The sequence below is a fragment of the Myotis myotis genome, unplaced genomic scaffold, assembly GCF_014108235.1.
Source record: "Myotis myotis isolate mMyoMyo1 unplaced genomic scaffold, mMyoMyo1.p scaffold_m19_p_13, whole genome shotgun sequence".
NCBI classification, from domain to species: domain Eukaryota; kingdom Metazoa; phylum Chordata; class Mammalia; order Chiroptera; family Vespertilionidae; genus Myotis; species Myotis myotis.
The window spans coordinates 21,934,028-21,951,041 of NW_023416317.1; the positions used below are offsets into that span (position 1 = coordinate 21,934,028).

At 49.3% G+C, this 17,014-nt stretch overlaps 1 protein-coding gene and 2 pseudogenes across 1 annotated transcript in view; 1 reads left to right on the forward strand and 2 right to left on the reverse strand.

Annotated features, from left to right (window-relative positions):
• Positions 1-656: 656 nt before the first annotated feature.
• Positions 657-752, reverse strand: LOC118668730 (annotated as a pseudogene).
• Positions 753-3,291: 2,539 nt separating this feature from the next.
• LOC118668590 lies at positions 3,292-5,452 on the forward strand (annotated as a pseudogene).
• A 4,993-nt stretch (positions 5,453-10,445) lies between these two features.
• The window catches only part of LHFPL4 (LHFPL tetraspan subfamily member 4), a 22,388-nt gene continuing 15,819 nt past the window's right edge, over positions 10,446-17,014 (reverse strand). Inside the window, exons 3-4 of the mRNA XM_036332075.1 lie at positions 13,527-13,763; positions 10,446-10,568 (exon numbers count right to left, since the gene is read on the reverse strand). Coding sequence (XP_036187968.1) covers positions 10,468-10,568; positions 13,527-13,763 — 338 coding nt within the window. The 3' untranslated portion in view covers positions 10,446-10,467. The remainder of the gene's footprint in view (positions 10,569-13,526; positions 13,764-17,014) is intronic.

A 17,014-nucleotide genomic window follows, 5' to 3' on the forward strand; every position in this document is an offset into this window, starting at 1 on the left:
TCCCTTCCTCTCTGTAAAAAATCAATAAAATATATTAAAAAAAAAAAAAAAAAAGAAAAAAAAAAGAAAGAAATAAGAACAGAAAGAGATCGATGGAACAGGATACAATGCCCAGAAATTGACTCATACAAACAGAGCTGATATTTCACAAGCGGAGGCAATACAGACATCCTTCACAAAATTTAACTCAAAATGGATCATAGACCTAAATGTAAAAAAATGAAACTATCAAACACCCAGAAAACAAGAAAATCTAAAAAAAACCTTGAGTTTGACAATGACTTTTTGGTTGCAACACTAAAGCCATCATCCATGAAAGATAATTGATAAGCTAGACTTGGTTAAAATTAACTTCTGCAAAAGACACTATCAAGAAAATGAGAAGATAAACCATAGATTAGAAGAAAATATTTGCAAAGATATATCTGATAAAGAACTCTTAAAACCCAACAATGAAACAATCTAAAGCAATCTACAGATTCAATGCAATCCTATCAAGATTTGTCATTTTCTTTACAGAAATAGAACAAAAGCTATATTATAGAGCTATAGTAATCAAAACAGTATGGCATTGGCTTAAAAACAGACACATAGATCAGTACAACAGAATAGAGAGCCCAGAAATAAACCCATGCATACGTGGTCAATTAATTGGGGGAGGGAGGGAGTGCTTCACGAATGTGTGTCATCCTTGCGCAGGGACCATGCTAATCTCTATCATTCCAATCTTCTTATATAATAAAAGGCTAATATGCCAATCAACTGGTGGAATGACCAGTCACTATGACACGCACTAGCCACCAGGGGACAGATGTTCAATGCAGGAGCTGCCCCCTGGTGGTCATTGTGCTCCCACAGGGGGAGCACTGCTCAGCCAGAAGCCCTGAGCCGGCTCATGGCTGACAAGCGCAGTGGCAGTGGTGGGGGCCTCTCCCACCTCCATGGCAGCACTAAGGATGTCCAACTAATGGCTTAGGCCCGCTCCCCGGTTGGAGCGGGCCTAAGCCATCAGTCACACATCCCCCAAGGGCTCCCAGACTGCCAGAGGGTGCAGGCTGGGCTGAGGGCCCATCACCTCTCCCTCCCCCACAAGTTCACAAATTTCGTGCCCTGGGCCTCTAGTTTTAGTATATGTGCTGCCAAAGCAAACACTGGTCAATTAATTTTTGACACAAGTGCTAAGAGTATACAATGGTGGCTGGAAAAACTGGACTGCCACATGCAGAATAAGGCTGGGCCACTTATCTAACACCATATACAAAAATTAACTCAAAATGGATTAAGGACTGAAACCATAAAACTCCTAGAAGAAAACCTAGGTGGTAAGCTCTGTGACACCAGTCTTGGTGCTGATTTTGTGAATTTTTCATCAAAGGCAAAGGAAACAAAAGCAAAAATAAACAAGTGAGACTACATCAAACTAAAAAGCTGCACAGCAAATGAAACTCAACAAAATGAAAAGGCAACCTATGGAATGGGAGAAAATGCTTGCAAATCATATATCTGATGATAAAGGGTTAATATCCAAAATATATAAAAACTCATACTACTCAGCAAAAAATTTTTCAATTTAAAATTGATAGAGGCCAAAGCCGGTTTGGCTCAGTGGATAGAGTGTCGGCCTGCGGACTGAAGGGTCCCGGGTTCGATCCCGGTCAGGGGCACATACCTGGGTTGCGGCTCAATCCCCAGTAGGGGGTGTGCAGGAGGCAGATGATCAACTGATGTTTCTATCACTCGCTCCCTTCCTCTCTGAAATCAATAAAAATAAAAATATTTTTTTAAAAAAATGACATTTTAGTTAATGATGGTCCACATATACAATGGTGGTTTCATAAGATTCTAATGAAGCTGAAAATTTTTTATTGCCTAGTGACATGGTGGCTGTCCTAACACTGTAAAGTAATGCAGTACTCATGCATCTGTGCTGGTGCAGGTGTTAAACCCACTGCACTGTCAATAGTGTAAAAGTATAGCACACACTGTCCTATGTACAGTACATACTTGTTAATAATAATAAATGACTATGGTACTGGCTTATGTATTTACTGTATGTTTATTGTTATTTTAGAGTGTACTCTTTCTACTTATAAAAATGAAGTTTGCCATAAAACATCATGCTGTGCTATACCACCAGCAGCCTCATACATCTTGTGTTCATTGCATCTTTTTATTGGATTTTCTGTTGTGCTTGATTTAATCTTGTGTCGTTTTGTGCAGTGACATGCTGTATAGGCTTGTAGCCTAGGAGCAATAGGCTACACCATATAGCCAGCGTGTGCTGTAGGCTATACCATCTAGGTTTGTGTAAGTGCACTCTGTGATGTTCGCACAATGACAAAACTGCTTAACTGCTGTCATGAAGTGGTGCATGACTGTAGATGACATTCTAGAAAATGCAAAACTATTGGGGCAGTAAAAGATTGGTTGCCAGGAGATGGAGAAAGGAAATGAATGGGCAGAGCACAGATTTTTCAGATAGTGAAACTGTTTTTGAATGATGCTGTAATGATACATGTCATTATACATTTGTCCAAATTGTGGATTTGGGGTGAAAATATGTGTCAATGTAGGTTCATCAACTGTAGCAAATGTACCACTTCCATGGGGGAATTTTTTTTTAATCCTCACTCAAGGACATTTTTCCATTGATTTTTAGATTAGAGTGTGGAAGGGAGATGGAGAGACAGAGAGAAACACATCAATTGGTTGCCTCCTGCATGCTCCCAGCCAGGGCCCAGGCCAGAGAGGAGCCTGCAATCGAGGTACATGCCCTTGACCGGAATCAAACCCGGGACCCTTTGGTCTGCAGGCCAACTCTCTATCCATTGAGCCAAACCGGCTAGGGGAATATTCGTGGGGGAATATTAATAATATGGAAGACTGCACCTTTGAGGCAGGGAGACTATGGGAAATCTCTGTACTTTCTGCTCAATTTTGCTGTGAACCTAAAACTGCTCTATAAAAAAAAGTGACAAATATAGAAGACAGGCAAAAATAAAACAACGCAGCATGTGGATAAAAGATAAAAAAGCAAGGGAACAAATACCAAGAATTACAATTAAAGGAAGTTCGAACTTAGGCTGTTACACAACTGCTGGGATTCGCTCCCGCTTACCGCACCTCAGGGGGCCTCTAAGCCCCGCACATGTCCCTCCCCCCTTCTGTGTCTCGCCCCCTCCCCCCCCCCCCCCCACTGCACCCCGTGCCGTCTGCCCCTTGCTGCTCTGGACCAAATGAGTGGGTGCCATCTGCACAGCGATTCCCAGATCGCAGCGGATTCCCAATTGAATGACTCACAGTAAACACAAAGATCAGGTACTCTGGCACCAAGAGCACAAGAAGGATGAGGAGGAGGACTGAGAAGTCCAAGCAAAGCAACAGTGAACATAAAGATTCTGAAGAGGAACACAAAGAGAAGGGGGGAAAGCAAGCACAAAGATGGAAGTTCTGAAAAACATCAAAACAGATAAAAATGAAACGAGGAAAAGGTTAGAGCCTCCGGGGATACAAAAGTAAAGAAGGAAAATGGCTGCCCAGCCGGTGTGGTTCAGTGTTTGAGCGTCAACCTATGAACCAGGAGGTCCCGGTTCAATTCCCAGTCAGGGCATATGCCTGGGTTGCAGGGTTGATCCCCAGTGTGAGGGGTGCAGGAGGCAGCCCATCAATGATTCTCTCTCCCTCTCCCTTCTCTCTGAAATCAATAAAAGTATATTAAGAAAAATGGCTTCTCGAGGCCACTACAAATTAAAGATGAGCCTGAAGGTGACGGCTGCTTTGCACCTAAAGAGGATCTGAAGCCATTGAGGAGACCTCCACATGAGGAGGATGCTGATTATAAACCCAAGAAAAGCAAAACAGAATATCAAGAAAGAAGAAACAAAAACTAGAGGAAGAAGAGGATAGGGAATTGAAGAAAAAAAAAAACACCCAAGAATAAAGTTAAAAAAGTTCCTGAGCCAGATAGCAAGAAAAAGAAGCTGAAGAAGAGAAGCAGCTGAAGTGGAAATGGTGGGAAGAAGAGCACTGCCCAAGGGCACCAAGTGGAAATCCCTAGAGCATAAAGGTCCTGTATTTGCTCCACCAGATGAGCCTCTTCCAGAGAGAGTCCAGTTGTACTGCGATGGTCAAGTCACGAAGCTGAGCTCCAAAGCAGAAAAAGTCATTACGTTCTTTGCAGAAATGCTTGACCATGAATATACTACTAAAGAAATATTTAGGAAAATTTCTTAAAAGACTGGAGAAAGGAAATGACTAATGAGAAGAATAGTATTACTAGCCTAAGCAAATGTGACTTTTTACCCAGATGAGCCAGTATTTCGAAGCCCAGTCAGAAGCTTGGCAACAGATGAGCCAGGAAGGGAAACTGAAAACCGAAGAGGAGAATGAAATTACTGAAAGAGTATGGCTTCTGTATTATGGTTAAACTCGGAGGATTGCTAACTTCAAGACAGAACCGCCTGGGCTTTTCCGTAGCCGTGGCAACCATCCCAAGTTGGGCATGCTGAAGAGGCAGATCATGCCCAAGGACATAATCATCACCTGCAGCAAAGATGCCCAGATTCCTTCTCCTTCTCACACTCTTCTGAATATGCTCTGCAACGGTGGCCTCCTTGTTCCCAAATCCAGTGGGCACTATTTTCAGACCCGGATTTTGACCTCTCTGCTCCACCTGACCACTTGAGCTTCCCCTTTCCATAACAATACATTCTCACAGTTTTCTTGGCTCTTTCATTGTCATCTCCTTCTAATGGTGCCTTTTCCCCCTCCCTGCAAAATGTTATATCTGTGTCCCCACTGTCGTCTCCTTTTAGACGTCCATTCCTCTGACCTTTATAGGCTGGTGTTTTCCAGCGTCCCATGGCCCCATGGCTTTTCACACTCCCTCTGTGCTTTACATTCTAATCATTGCCTGAATGCTCCTGTTGCTGGTCCAGATCTTTCTTTTGAGCTCTCACAGCCCTCTGTCAGCTAACTACTGGGAAACTGCACCAGGTTGCCCCACATGTTTCTCACACTTAGCATGTCTCATTTTGCTCTCCTGCTGTACTGTTAACTGCCCTTCTGGTGCCACTCTCTACTCCTTACCCTCACAATCAGTTACCAAGTGTCCTCAAGTCTACTTCCTAAATATTGAATTCCTACCTCTCAGGGACACTGCCACCACCTTGCTTCAGGCCAGACTTCTGATTTCCCTTCCATTAAAATGTCTCCCTCTAATTCAGCCCCCTAACACTGCAACCAGAGTGGTTTTTCTGAAATGCTAATCTAATTGTGTTCCTTTGCAACTTAAAATCTTTCCATGGTTCCCCATTGCTCTCAAATCTGCAGCTTCATCATCATATGGCCTTTGTCTCCCCAGACTAATCGACTAATCCAGCGGTTCTCAACCTGTGGGTCGCGACCCCTTTGGGGGTCGAACGACCCTTTCACAGGGGTCGCCTAAGACCATCGGAAAACACATATATAATTACATATTGTTTTTGTGATTAATCACTATACTTCAATTATGTTCAATTTGTAACAATGAAAATACATCCTGCATATCAGATATTTACATTATGATTCATACCAGTAGCAACATTACAGTTATGAAGTAGCAACGAAAATAATTTTATGGTTGGGGGTCACAACATGAGGAACTATATTTAAAGGTCCAGAAGGCTGAGAACCACTGGACTAATCTCTGGCCCTCCCTGCCTCAAACTTTACAGTCCAGCATTTAGTGCTCTGCACAGACCATTCTGTTTCTTACCTTGATCTCTTTCCTCAATATGCTTTCTTTCTTTTTCTTTTTTTTAAAGTAGCTATCATCAAGATAAAGAAGGATGGGCGGGGGGGGAAAAGAAAAACAAAAAAATAGTTATCATAGTTTTTATTTATTTTTAAGCCTTGCCTGAGGATATATTTTTCTATTGATTTTTAGAGAGAGTGGAAGGGAGGGTGGAGGGGGAGCGTTGGAGAGAGAGAGAAACATCAATGTGAGACACATCGATTGGTTGCCTCCCCCATGTGCTCCAATCATGGCTGGGAATCGAACCTGCAGCCAAGGTATGTGCCCTTGACCTCCTTGACCAGGAATCGAACCTGCAACCCCTTCAGTCCGTGGGCTGACGCTCTAACCACTATGTAAGACTGGGCAGGGCCTGCCTTCTTTCTTGAGTGGCTTTCCTGACCCATGCCTGCCTAAGCCCTATTTATCCTACAGTAAACCTCTCCCTAGCTCTACCCACCCCTCCAAAAGCCAGTAAGGTGTCCCCACCCAGGGCACCCACAATTCCCTGCCCCTCGCAAATTTTACATTTTTACCTGTCACTTCCCCAACCAGCTGTCCATTAAGTCAGGGTCTCTGTTTTTGTTCCTTCAGTGCTTAGTCTATACTGAGTGCCCACAGTTCCCAAGTGCAAAAATGGTAACGTAGCTGCCATATGGGGCATGTTACAATGTGGCAGACACTACAAAGCAATCCACATGCATTCCCTCATTGTTCCTTACAACTTCCCCAAGATCACTGTTGTCACCCACATTGTTCAGTGGGATTTAGAGAGAGGTGAAAGGGCTTGTCCCGGTCCACACAGGCAGAAAAGGGTGGAGTCTTGTTTGCTGTAAGTCCGAAGTCAAGTCTGTGCAACCAGGCATGTGCAGACTGCCAGTGCCCACTCCATCTGTTCTCTCCTTTCTCTGGGTAACAGAACCTCAATTTTATTTGGGGTGGCAATGGGCCCAGTTAATAGGCCACATTTCAGCTAGTGTGCTCTGTGACTCAGTCCTATGAGATTTCCAGAAGTCTTCAAAGGAACTGCGGATCAAGGAGGCCAAGCAGCCATGTTGGGCCATGAAAGTGGCTCTGAGGAAGACGGAGCCTGGGTTTCTGATCACACCGCGGGCCACATTGGTCATGGTCTGGCTACCTCCGACTTCCTGTGATGGGAACAGAAACTATCCTGCTAAGCCACAATAGTAGAGCTCTGTTACTATGCAGCCAAACCCGACGCAGAGTGAGGCTGAATCCCACCCCTCTTGATCCCCTGGGGGCCGGTGCAGAGAAAGAGAAGCCAGCATGGGTGATGTAAAGTGTTTCTTTATTTGAACATCATTCCACCTGTACTGAAGCTCAAATCCAGCAGCAGCAGAAGGGGTCTGGACCGAAATAAGTGTTACCAAGTGGGACAATGAACAGTGAGGACACATTCAGACAAAACTTACTAATGGGGTGTAGACAACACCAAGCTATCCTAACATCACACAGCACAGGCCCTCTGAGGTCTGCTGGTCAGAGCTCCGGGAAGGACTGTGGCTCCCTTGTTCCTTTCTCAGGAAACGGCAATCCCACCCAAAGGCTAGCCCTGAGCCTGGCAGGGGCCTGTGGAAGTTTCTTGTACTGGGAACATCCCAGCTTCTCCCAAGAGAGGGTCTCCCTTTCTCAGTCCACACTGGAAGCTGGAGAAGGGGCACTCCCCTGGGTCTAGGCAGGAATCTCAAACGAAGTCCACGGAATTTCCCCACAGCCTTGTCTATAAGTTCCCAATGTCTTGGCTGCTCCAGGCGTGACAAGGATCTCGATTCTACCCATGCTCCTCACGCCCTCGGGAAATCAATGTTTTCCTCCATGGGTACTGGTCCCCAAAGAGGAGTTTTCACATCTCAGGGACCCAGAAGGATTTCATCAACCAGCGCTCTGAACCACGTCCAGGTTGTGGCCACGTTGGCCTGTCCTGAAAAGGAGTCCCCAGCTCAGGGCAGAGAAAGCTGGGGAGTGCCAGACCCTCTGACCCAGTCACCTCAGAGACCTGCTCAAAGCTCAGCTTTCAGGGACCAAGAGTGTGAGAGACAGCTCTGCTTCCACCTCCTCCCAAAGGCTAAACCCCAGGGAGGCCATTCCACAGGCGTCCCCTGGCCATAATGGCTTCCCTGGGGCCCTGGCTAAAGCACCTGTTACCCGTTCTGCTCCCACCTCTGCTGAAGCTTCGGGGACAGAGCTGTGGTTTGGTCCCCACTCTGACCTCTTTCCCTTCCCCGTGTTACTTTGGTGTTCCTTCAACCCACCCAACACTGCTTTCCTAACCCCAAATTCCTCGGCCAGGGCAGCAGCTGGCTGAGCAGATGGTGACATGGAAACACTGTCAGACGGTCCCAAAGGGAACAAACCTCCCTCTTCTCTACCACTCACCCGCTCCAGTGGCGCTAACCTGCTCAGAAATCAGCTGGACTGTCCCCCTGATGTGAGGGCTGGCCGCCTGGGCCCGTCCTTGGTCTCTGAGCGGGTGGGTTCTAACTTCTCCACAAGGCACACAGGTTGGTGGTCCCTGGGCACAGTGCACACACAGAAGCAGCTGCTCCCTCTTCCTCAGCATCCTGTGGCCTTCATCCTCCTTCTCTCCTTTCCCTTCCATTGCTCCCTGCATCACAGTCTGGTCTCCCACCACTGTCTTGCCAACACCTCCTTCCCTATCTCTAATCCTCTTTCCAGTCCCCTACCCTCCCTCTCCCAGGTTCTCTGTCCCTCTGGGTCCCCCTTCTGTTCACTCCTCTCTCTCCATTTCTGGACCTCTCTGCACCCCTCTCTCCCTTGCTCTGTCTCTGCCTCTCCTTCTCCCTCCTGTCTCATTCTTTCTCCTACTCTTGTCTTCTCCCCATTCCTAACCACTTGCTTGGGGCCCTCTCTCTGCAGCCTTCCAACACTGGGCTTTGGTTTGGATCTGCCCCCCACTCCCTCCCTCCCACAAGGCTTCCCTCCCCCGTCCCTTCCACCTGGGACCCTGTTGCCCAGCCCCACCTGCAAGCAGCCTGCTGAGGAAGGTGCCAGTGGGGGCTGCAGTGCAGGGCTTGGTAGGAGCAGGAGAGAGGGGGCACAGTGCTGGGCAGAGCACTGGGGGAAGGTGTTTGCCCAGGGGGAGGGTCAGGACTTGGGGAGCTCCAGGTATCAGGAATCCTACCAGGATCCAGCATCCGATCCCGGTTGGGTCCAGATGGGGGATTGGGACAGAGGATTCCTAGAGTCTGTCTTGGAAACCCTCCCTCTCAGGTCCAACTCCAGTGGAAATGAACACAGGTTGGCAAATACATGGCACTAACTGCTTTTCTCCCCTCCTTTGGCTGAGCCAACATAACAGAATGGTGGGTCGCAGGCTCCTCTCCAGTGGGCCCTGCAGCCAGAAGCAGGCACACTGGAAGGAGCCCACATGCCGCCTGGACGCGGGCCTGAAAGGGGCTACTTCGCCCCCAGCCAGGTGACTCTCCCGCCAGGTCCATGCGGCCGTGAGGGAAGTCCAGAAACACCTGAAATCTCCCTCAGTTGCTTCTCGCCAAGCAGGAGGGAGATGCCCCCCATGGTGGGAGGAGAGGGGGAGAGAGGACTCCTCGTCTGCCCCCCCCACATACTTACACACACACACACACACACACACACACACACACACACACACGCCTCGGCTCCAAGCACTGCCCATCGGGTGGCAGACCCTGGGCATATCGCAAGGCGAGAGGTGGGCAGAGAGGAGACGAGGTGGGGACAGGGTTACAAGGCCCGGGGATGGGGACAGGGGGTACCCTGTTCAGAGGTGACCTGCAAGTTCAAGTTATGCAGAAAAGTATCAAAGAGGCAAGACAGTGTCTGCCCTTAGCAAATGCCAGGGTCAGGCAGCACAAGAAGGGGCAGAGGGGCGGTACCTCCCCTGATGCCCCATGGTTAGGCCCCTCCCCAACCTCCAACCCTAACAACAGGGCCAAAGGGTCTGTGCTGTACAAAACAAGCTGGGGTCGAGGGTCCAGTCAGCAGCACGACGTCCCAGCAGAGAGGCCAGGCCAGCCCCAGGCAGAGCCACCCCTGGCCCCTGCTGCCTGGAGTCCGGGTATCTCCAGTTCCCTCTGGGGCTGTGTGTCCTTTCTCAGACTCAGGGCTGGACAGAGCGCCAGTAGACAGGGCGCCAGTAGACAGGGAGGCCCTTGTGTTCTCCCTCGGTGCAGCTCAGACTCCTTCAGGAGAGCTGGGAGCAGGCTGGTGGTGCCTGGAGCTCTGCAAAGATGTGATGGAACCATCATCCGCCAAAAAAAGGAAGGAGCTCGGTTGCCCTGGGGCAGTGTCTTGAATAAGTTTCTGCAAGAGGCAGGGACCAGAGGAGGCAAAGATGCGACCAGGCAGTAGCTCCCAGACCGAGGGAGCCTGGGGCACTGGAATCCCAGGGCCTCCTTCCCCGGGAGACTACCGGCCCCCAGCCAGGTAGGAGAGGAGAGGAGACCCCAAGGGATGTCCGGCTCCCTTAGGTCAGTTGAGGGAGGGGCAGAATCAGGCCCCCCCAGGCTGCGCCCAGCCTCCACCTCTCTTCAAAGTCTGGAGCTGGCAGGCGGGTAACAGATGAGAAGTCAGTCTGAGATTGGGGTCTTCCCTCAGAGCTTGAATGGAGGATGAGAGGGCAAGAGATGGGACACACTGAGGACAGGTCAATTCCTGGGCTGTGATCCTGGCCTTCAGGGTCCCTGTGAGTGAGCAACGGGGCAGGGGAGGACTCCCCAGCTGGAGACATCACCCCCTGGTCGCAACACGGAGCTTACTGTAGAGCTCACAAAATCTGAGAGAGAGAGAGAGAGAATTGGAGAAAGTCAGAGACCACCAGGGCATTGGGGATCCCCTTGGCCCATCCTCAGGGCAAAACTGGGCAGAGTGGTGAGGTGGGGGCCCAGGCTCTGAAATCCCACCGGGGCCTCGGACTAGCTGGATGGCCCTGAGCAGGCCAGTGGACCTCAATGAGTCCCAACTTCCTCATCTGCAAGACGGCAGAACAGCCTCCTTCACAAGGTGCTTCTGAGGGTCAGAAAGACATAAAGAGCCCCAGCCAAGGACTGCGCAGTGTTTGGCACATACTAAATGCTAGAAATTATAGCAATTTATTTTATTTTTTACTTCTGTCCTGAAAGTCTTTGGCTTAGAACTGGACTGTGAGGCTCAGTCATCTTGAGCTCTTCATGGGGATGGAGATCTCTGGACGCTGATGTAACTTTTAACACTGAGCTATTAAGGTACCTGGGGATGGAGGAGAGGACTCGGAGTTGGCCCACCTCACACCAGAAAGGGCAGATGGCTGTCTTAGCCACGCACTTCTAGAAGCTGCCACCAGAGGGCAGGCCCTGACTTCATACCAAGGACACAGAAACCACAAGATATCAGGGTATCCAGGGGCAGGAGGCTCAGAGCTTAGGTTAGCAACTAGCAGCCCAGGGAGGGCTGAAAAGGGGGCAGGCAGTGGGGCAGAGCTTGGTCTTTGGACTTGGATCTGGATTCAAATTCTGGCTCCACCACTTAGGTGGCTTTGAGCAAGTGACTGGACCTCTCATTTGTAAAACGGTGGTCATGATGCCCGCCTGACGGGGAGTGGGGCGGAGTGGCAGCTTTTACAGAGCGTTCACCACGTGCTCCGTTGCAGGCACAATCTTTCTTTCTTCCTCACAGGACAACCCGTATTACCATAAGTATATGTATGTTTAAACTATACAGTGGTACTTTCCACCACACTCGTTTTGTGAATGCAGAAAACTGAGGCTCACAGAGGTGAAGTCACTTCTTAGCTCAGCCTGCTTCCAATATAGATGATCTGCTTCCACAGCCTAAGGGTTCCACCACAAGGCCAAACTACCTCCCGCCAAATGAGATAGTCTTCACCACCATTAGCCCTATTCTATAGATGAGAAATTCCAAGAGATGAATATAATTAATGGAAAGTGCTAAACATAGGCCCAGCTCAGGCTAATAGCTCACGGAAGGGTGTGACTATGAAAATGACTACTATTTCTCACAGCAGAGAACGCACACCCAGACAGACGGGGGTCTGTCCCTCGAAGCCCTGCAGTGTCTCCCCTTGCTCTGGGGGCAGGGCGGGCCCTTGGGTCAGAAGACCGGCCCTCCAGTGGAGAACAATCTGGCACTGTCATTTCAATGGTAAGTGTGCAATTTAACTTCTGGAAAGACACCAAGAAGACACTTGTGTATAAGAAGACACAGACAAAAATGTTCATTGTAGCATTGCCAGGAATAGTAAAAACCTGGAAGTCTCCCTAAGAGCCCCTAAAAGGAGAATGGTAAGAAAGTACAGTTCCTTTATTTCATATGATGATAAGCACTGGATAAACAGGGCAAGATGATTCCCCATGAAATGAGAGACAGATCTTTACAACATGCTCCAGAGTGGAGCACAAAAATTGAGCTGAGGCGGGGGTTTGTTTAGGATGATACCTGTGCTATGTCATATTAGCACTTAACACTACTCTCCGTTTTGTAAAGGGACAGATCAGGTTTGAAGACACACAGATAAGCATTGACAACAGTGACAACCCCTAAGGTTCTGGCCTTAGGTGTAAGTTGTTTCTTTGTTGTATTTTAGTGTTACCTGATATACATATCCTATATAATAAAACCCTGATCTGCAAATCGACCAAACGGTGGCATGACTGGCGGAATGACCGGTCGCTATGATGCTTACTGACCACCAGGAGGCAGATGCTCAGCGAAGGAGCTGCCCCATGGTGGTCAGTGCACTCCCACAGGGGGAGCACTGCTCAGCCAGAAGCTGGGCTCACAGCTGACGAGTGCAGTGGCAGTGGCAGTGACAGGAGCCTCTCCTGCCTCTTTGGCAGTGCTAAGGAGCAGCGAGCTCAGTGGTAAGGAACAGCGAGCAGGTGAGCGGTAAGGGGAGAAGGGTCTCGGACTGCAAGAGGGATCCTGGACTGCGAGAGGGATGTCTGACTGTGAGAGGGATGTCTGACTGACTTCCGGAAGTCGGGCATCTCCTGAGGGGTCCCAGACTACGAGAGGGTGCAGGCCAGGCTAGGGACACCCCCCTGCATGAATTTCATGCACCAGGCCTCTAATTGCAATATACTAGGTATAAAGCACTGTTCAAGAACTGTAACTCTACCAATAATGTGTATACACCTCCCTGTCCACATCTGCTCCTGGCTTCCCTCATCTGTTCTACCATTTATATTTCTCATTTCCTTGTTGTTGTTGTTGTTTTTTAAAAAACACACACACACATATCACCATAAATATATGTGTGTTTAAACTATATATTGCTTAGTGGTGCTTGGTGTTTGAGCTCACTATAAATTTCACTGCGTCATCTTCTGGAACTTTATTCTCCACGGCCCCATCGCCCCCCCGCCCTCCCCATATGTTTCCAGCGGGTACCCATTCTGTTACTATAAACTGAGGTTCATTCATTTTCAGTTATGAACTATTCCGTGGTGTGAATATATCACCATTTGTCTATCCAGCCTCCTGTCCATAGCCATTTAGGCTGCTTTTAGTTGTCTGCTATTTTGAAACTGCTGCCAAGAGCATTCTTGCCCGTTTCTCATGGGTTTATCCCCGCTGGCGGGTTTTGCTGGGCCCCAGGGGCGCAGCTGTTCGGATCTGAGACATAAAGCCACACTGTTCTCAAGGTGATCGTACTGCCTGTCCCATGCCCAGTTCCGCATCGCTGTTAACCTTGACGTCGCCCCGCCCGCCCCTGCCCACCGACGCGTGCACTCGCCTTTGTTGTCGGGCTTGAGCTCCTCCAGAAGCAAGTCTGTTTGCCGGTTGCCCAGCACGAAGGCGAGGAAGGAGAGGATGAGGGCGTTGAGGATGCCGATGATGGCCAGGATGTACGCCCAGCGCACCGAACAGTCCCCTAGGGAGTACTTGCCGGTCTTGGCCCCGCACATGTCCCGGATCGTCTCGGCGTCCCAGCCGTCGGGGAAGATCATGCAGCCCAGCACGAGGCACAGAGCTGAGGGGCGCGAGGCCCAGCCCCGCGGTCGGGAAGGAAGGCAGAAGGGGATGGTTACTCCTCAGAGCCCGAGCACCCCCGGGAGCCCTCCTCACTCTGCTCATCAACCCAAGAGCCTGCTAACCGGCTGTCGTGGGTTCCAGAAACTCCTGGGCCTGGAATGACCGACTGCCCAGGAGAGCAGAAGCTTTCCGGAGCCTGTAATGTCCCCTCCTGCCCCCATCACATCAACTCCTTCCTGGAAATATGAGAAGAGAACCAACCACGGTCGCCTCCCTTAGCACCTTGGCCATGCTTACCCTCTCCCATCCTCGTCACCACTGGTTTATTTCGGTTGTTCATTCACATGTTTACTGAGTGATATTTTCCTTTCCGTCACGATATGGAAGTATGTCCTCATTCACAGTTGAGCACTGTGCTCAGAGAACAGGCTGGGGTGAGAACGATGGGGTTTGAGCTTAGTTCTTTCGCTTACTCAGTCCATGACTTTGGGGGTGCCTCCTGTTTGTCTGTGTGATGGGAATCAGAGTGAATACTTACCTCCCAAGGTGGTTGTGAGGATTAAGTGAAGTCATGCTTGAAAGACACTTAGTACAGTGCCAGGCATTCACTCACTCAGGTACTACCTATTGAAGGCCTACCTACTCTGTGCCAGGCACTGGACTAGGCAAGGGGCAGGGTACTTGGACTCTAGCCTCATGAGGCTTACACTTTAGGTGGGGGATGAGGGGAGAGAGATCCATTAGAACAGGGGTCCTCAAACTCCGGCCCACGGGCCATATGCAAATACAAATATTGTATTTGTTCCCGTTTTGTTTTTTTACTTCAAAATAAGATATGTGCAGTGTGCATAGGAATTTGTTCATAGTTTTTTTTAAACTATAGTCCGGCCCTCCAACAGTCTGAGGGACAGTGAACTGGCCCCCTGTTTAAAAAGTTTGAGGACCCCTGCATTAGAGAAAAGCCTTAAAGGGCTCAAATCCTGGCTCAGCTATTTCCTAGATGTGTGATCTCGAGCCAGTTCTGTCACCTTTGAGCTTCAGTTTTCTCATCTGTAAAATGGGGATAATGATGGCAATCAAGTAATCGTAAAGATTACAACAAGCAGTAAATGTGAAGTGCTTGACACAGTAAGTCCGGCATAAATGTTAGCTGTTATTATTAAAACTAATCATGATAATAATAATCATGCAAATAAGGAGGGGGCTTGGTTTCAGATGAGGGGAGAGGGGCAAGGCAAAGGGGGAAAAAAGCATTTGGCCCAGCCGGTGTGGCTCAATGGTTGAGCATTGACCTATAAACCAGGAGGTCACAGTTAGATTCCCAGTCAGGGCACGTGCCCTGGTTGCAGCTCAATCCCCAGTGAGGAGCATGCAAGAGGCAGCCGATCACTGATTCTCTCTCATGATTTATGTTTCTATCACTCTCTCCTCTCCCTTCCTCTCTGAAAAAAAAAAGAGCAAAAAATATTATATATATAAACATGAGTCAAAATGGGTCCCTGCAGATTCCTTGCTGGGCACCCGCTCTCTCTGAGTTTAGTGACCCACTTGGGTCAATCTCTTGGGCTCTTCCTAGTATTTACCCTAGTGAGTGGGACTCAAGTATGAGCCAATCAGCACATTGTATTTCTCTGATAACTAATTGGCTCAGAGAGGGGCAAGGCCCCAGACGCTGTGCCCTCTGCTCCTCCCTCCCCTTGCAGTACTGGTTGCCGTGTGACCTGAGACTGTGCGGTTTGATGTTGCCATCTTTGTGTCTGATGGTACCGCCAGCGACAGGGTTACTGTGTGTGAAACCCAAAGGTTCCGTGCTGGCCAACTGAGTGCTTAACCTGGGTTTTATTTTTATTTTATTTTTTTAAAATATATTTTTATTGATTTCAGAGAGGAAGGGAGAGGGAGAGAGAGATAGAAACATCAATGATGAGAGAGAATCATTGATTGGCTGCCTCCTGCACGCCCCCTACTGGGGATGGAGCCCACAACCCAGGCATGTGCCCTTGACGGGAATGGAACCCGGGACCCTTCAGTCTGCAGGCCGACGCTCCATCCACTGAGCCAAACCAACCAGGGCCTTAACCTGGGTTTTAGATGACAGCAATGACAAAGTGGAGGTGGGGTCAGTTCTACCCTCTGTCCACGAGGCCCATCTAGTTCCCGGGATAGGGACAGGGCCCTAAGCTTTGCCACCTTCCTCCTGAGATCCCAGACTCCTGCCTGACAGCGAAGTGGGGGCCTTCCTCCCTTCCTCCCCCCTTTCTCGTTTGGCCTCCTCTGGCCTCCCCTCCCCTCCCTGTTGATAGTGTCCCCCTGCCCCTAGGTTGCTTCCCATGCTGAAGCAGGGCTCCAGCACAGCACTGTGACCACACACATCCAGCAGGCTTCCTCCCCTCTGCAATGCTCGCCTCCTCCGACAGGGGGCTCAGCTCCAATGGAACACCGGGCCATCTAAGTGCTGGGAAAAGAGTTCCTGCCAAGGGGATGGCAAATGCAAAGTGCCCTGCGGCAGGAATGAGCTGGGCGAGTTAAGAAATTCAACAAATTTGAAGACACCCGTTAGACCAGCGGTTCTCAACCTGTGGGTCTTGACCCCTTTGGGGGTCGAACGACCCTTTCACAGGGGTCGCCTATGACCATCGGAAAACACATCTTTAATTACATATTGTTTTTGTGATTGATCACTATGTTTTAATTATGTTCAATTTGTAACAATGAAAATATATCCTGCATATCAGATACATTACGATTCATAACAGTAGCAACATTACAGTTATGAAGTAGCAACGAAAATAATTTTATGGTTGGGGGTCACCACAACATGAGGAACTGTATTAAAGGGTCGCGGCATTAGGAAGGTTGAGAACCACTGCGTTAGACACTCAAATGGAGAGGAAAGCTGTGGGGAGAGGGGGGATCAGTGCTGGAGATGTAACCAGTGGCGCTGTAGGCGTGCAAATCCTTGGGATTGAACACAACGGAAACTCGAAGAGGAGTCTCAGGACTGAGCCCAGGGGTGCTCCAGCATTTACTGGGCGGCAACAGAGGAGGAGCCTATGGAGAAAGCTTGATGCATTCGTCTCCCCAGATGTCCCTGACACTTTGCAAAACCCTCCAGGTCCCTGTCAGAGAGGGGAGGAGAATCGAACTTCAGGGTGGAGAGATGAGAGAAAAGGAGCGGACTCAACGCAGCCCTTTGCCCGGTGCCTCCCACCCATCCACCCCCCCCCACACACACACACACTTACACAC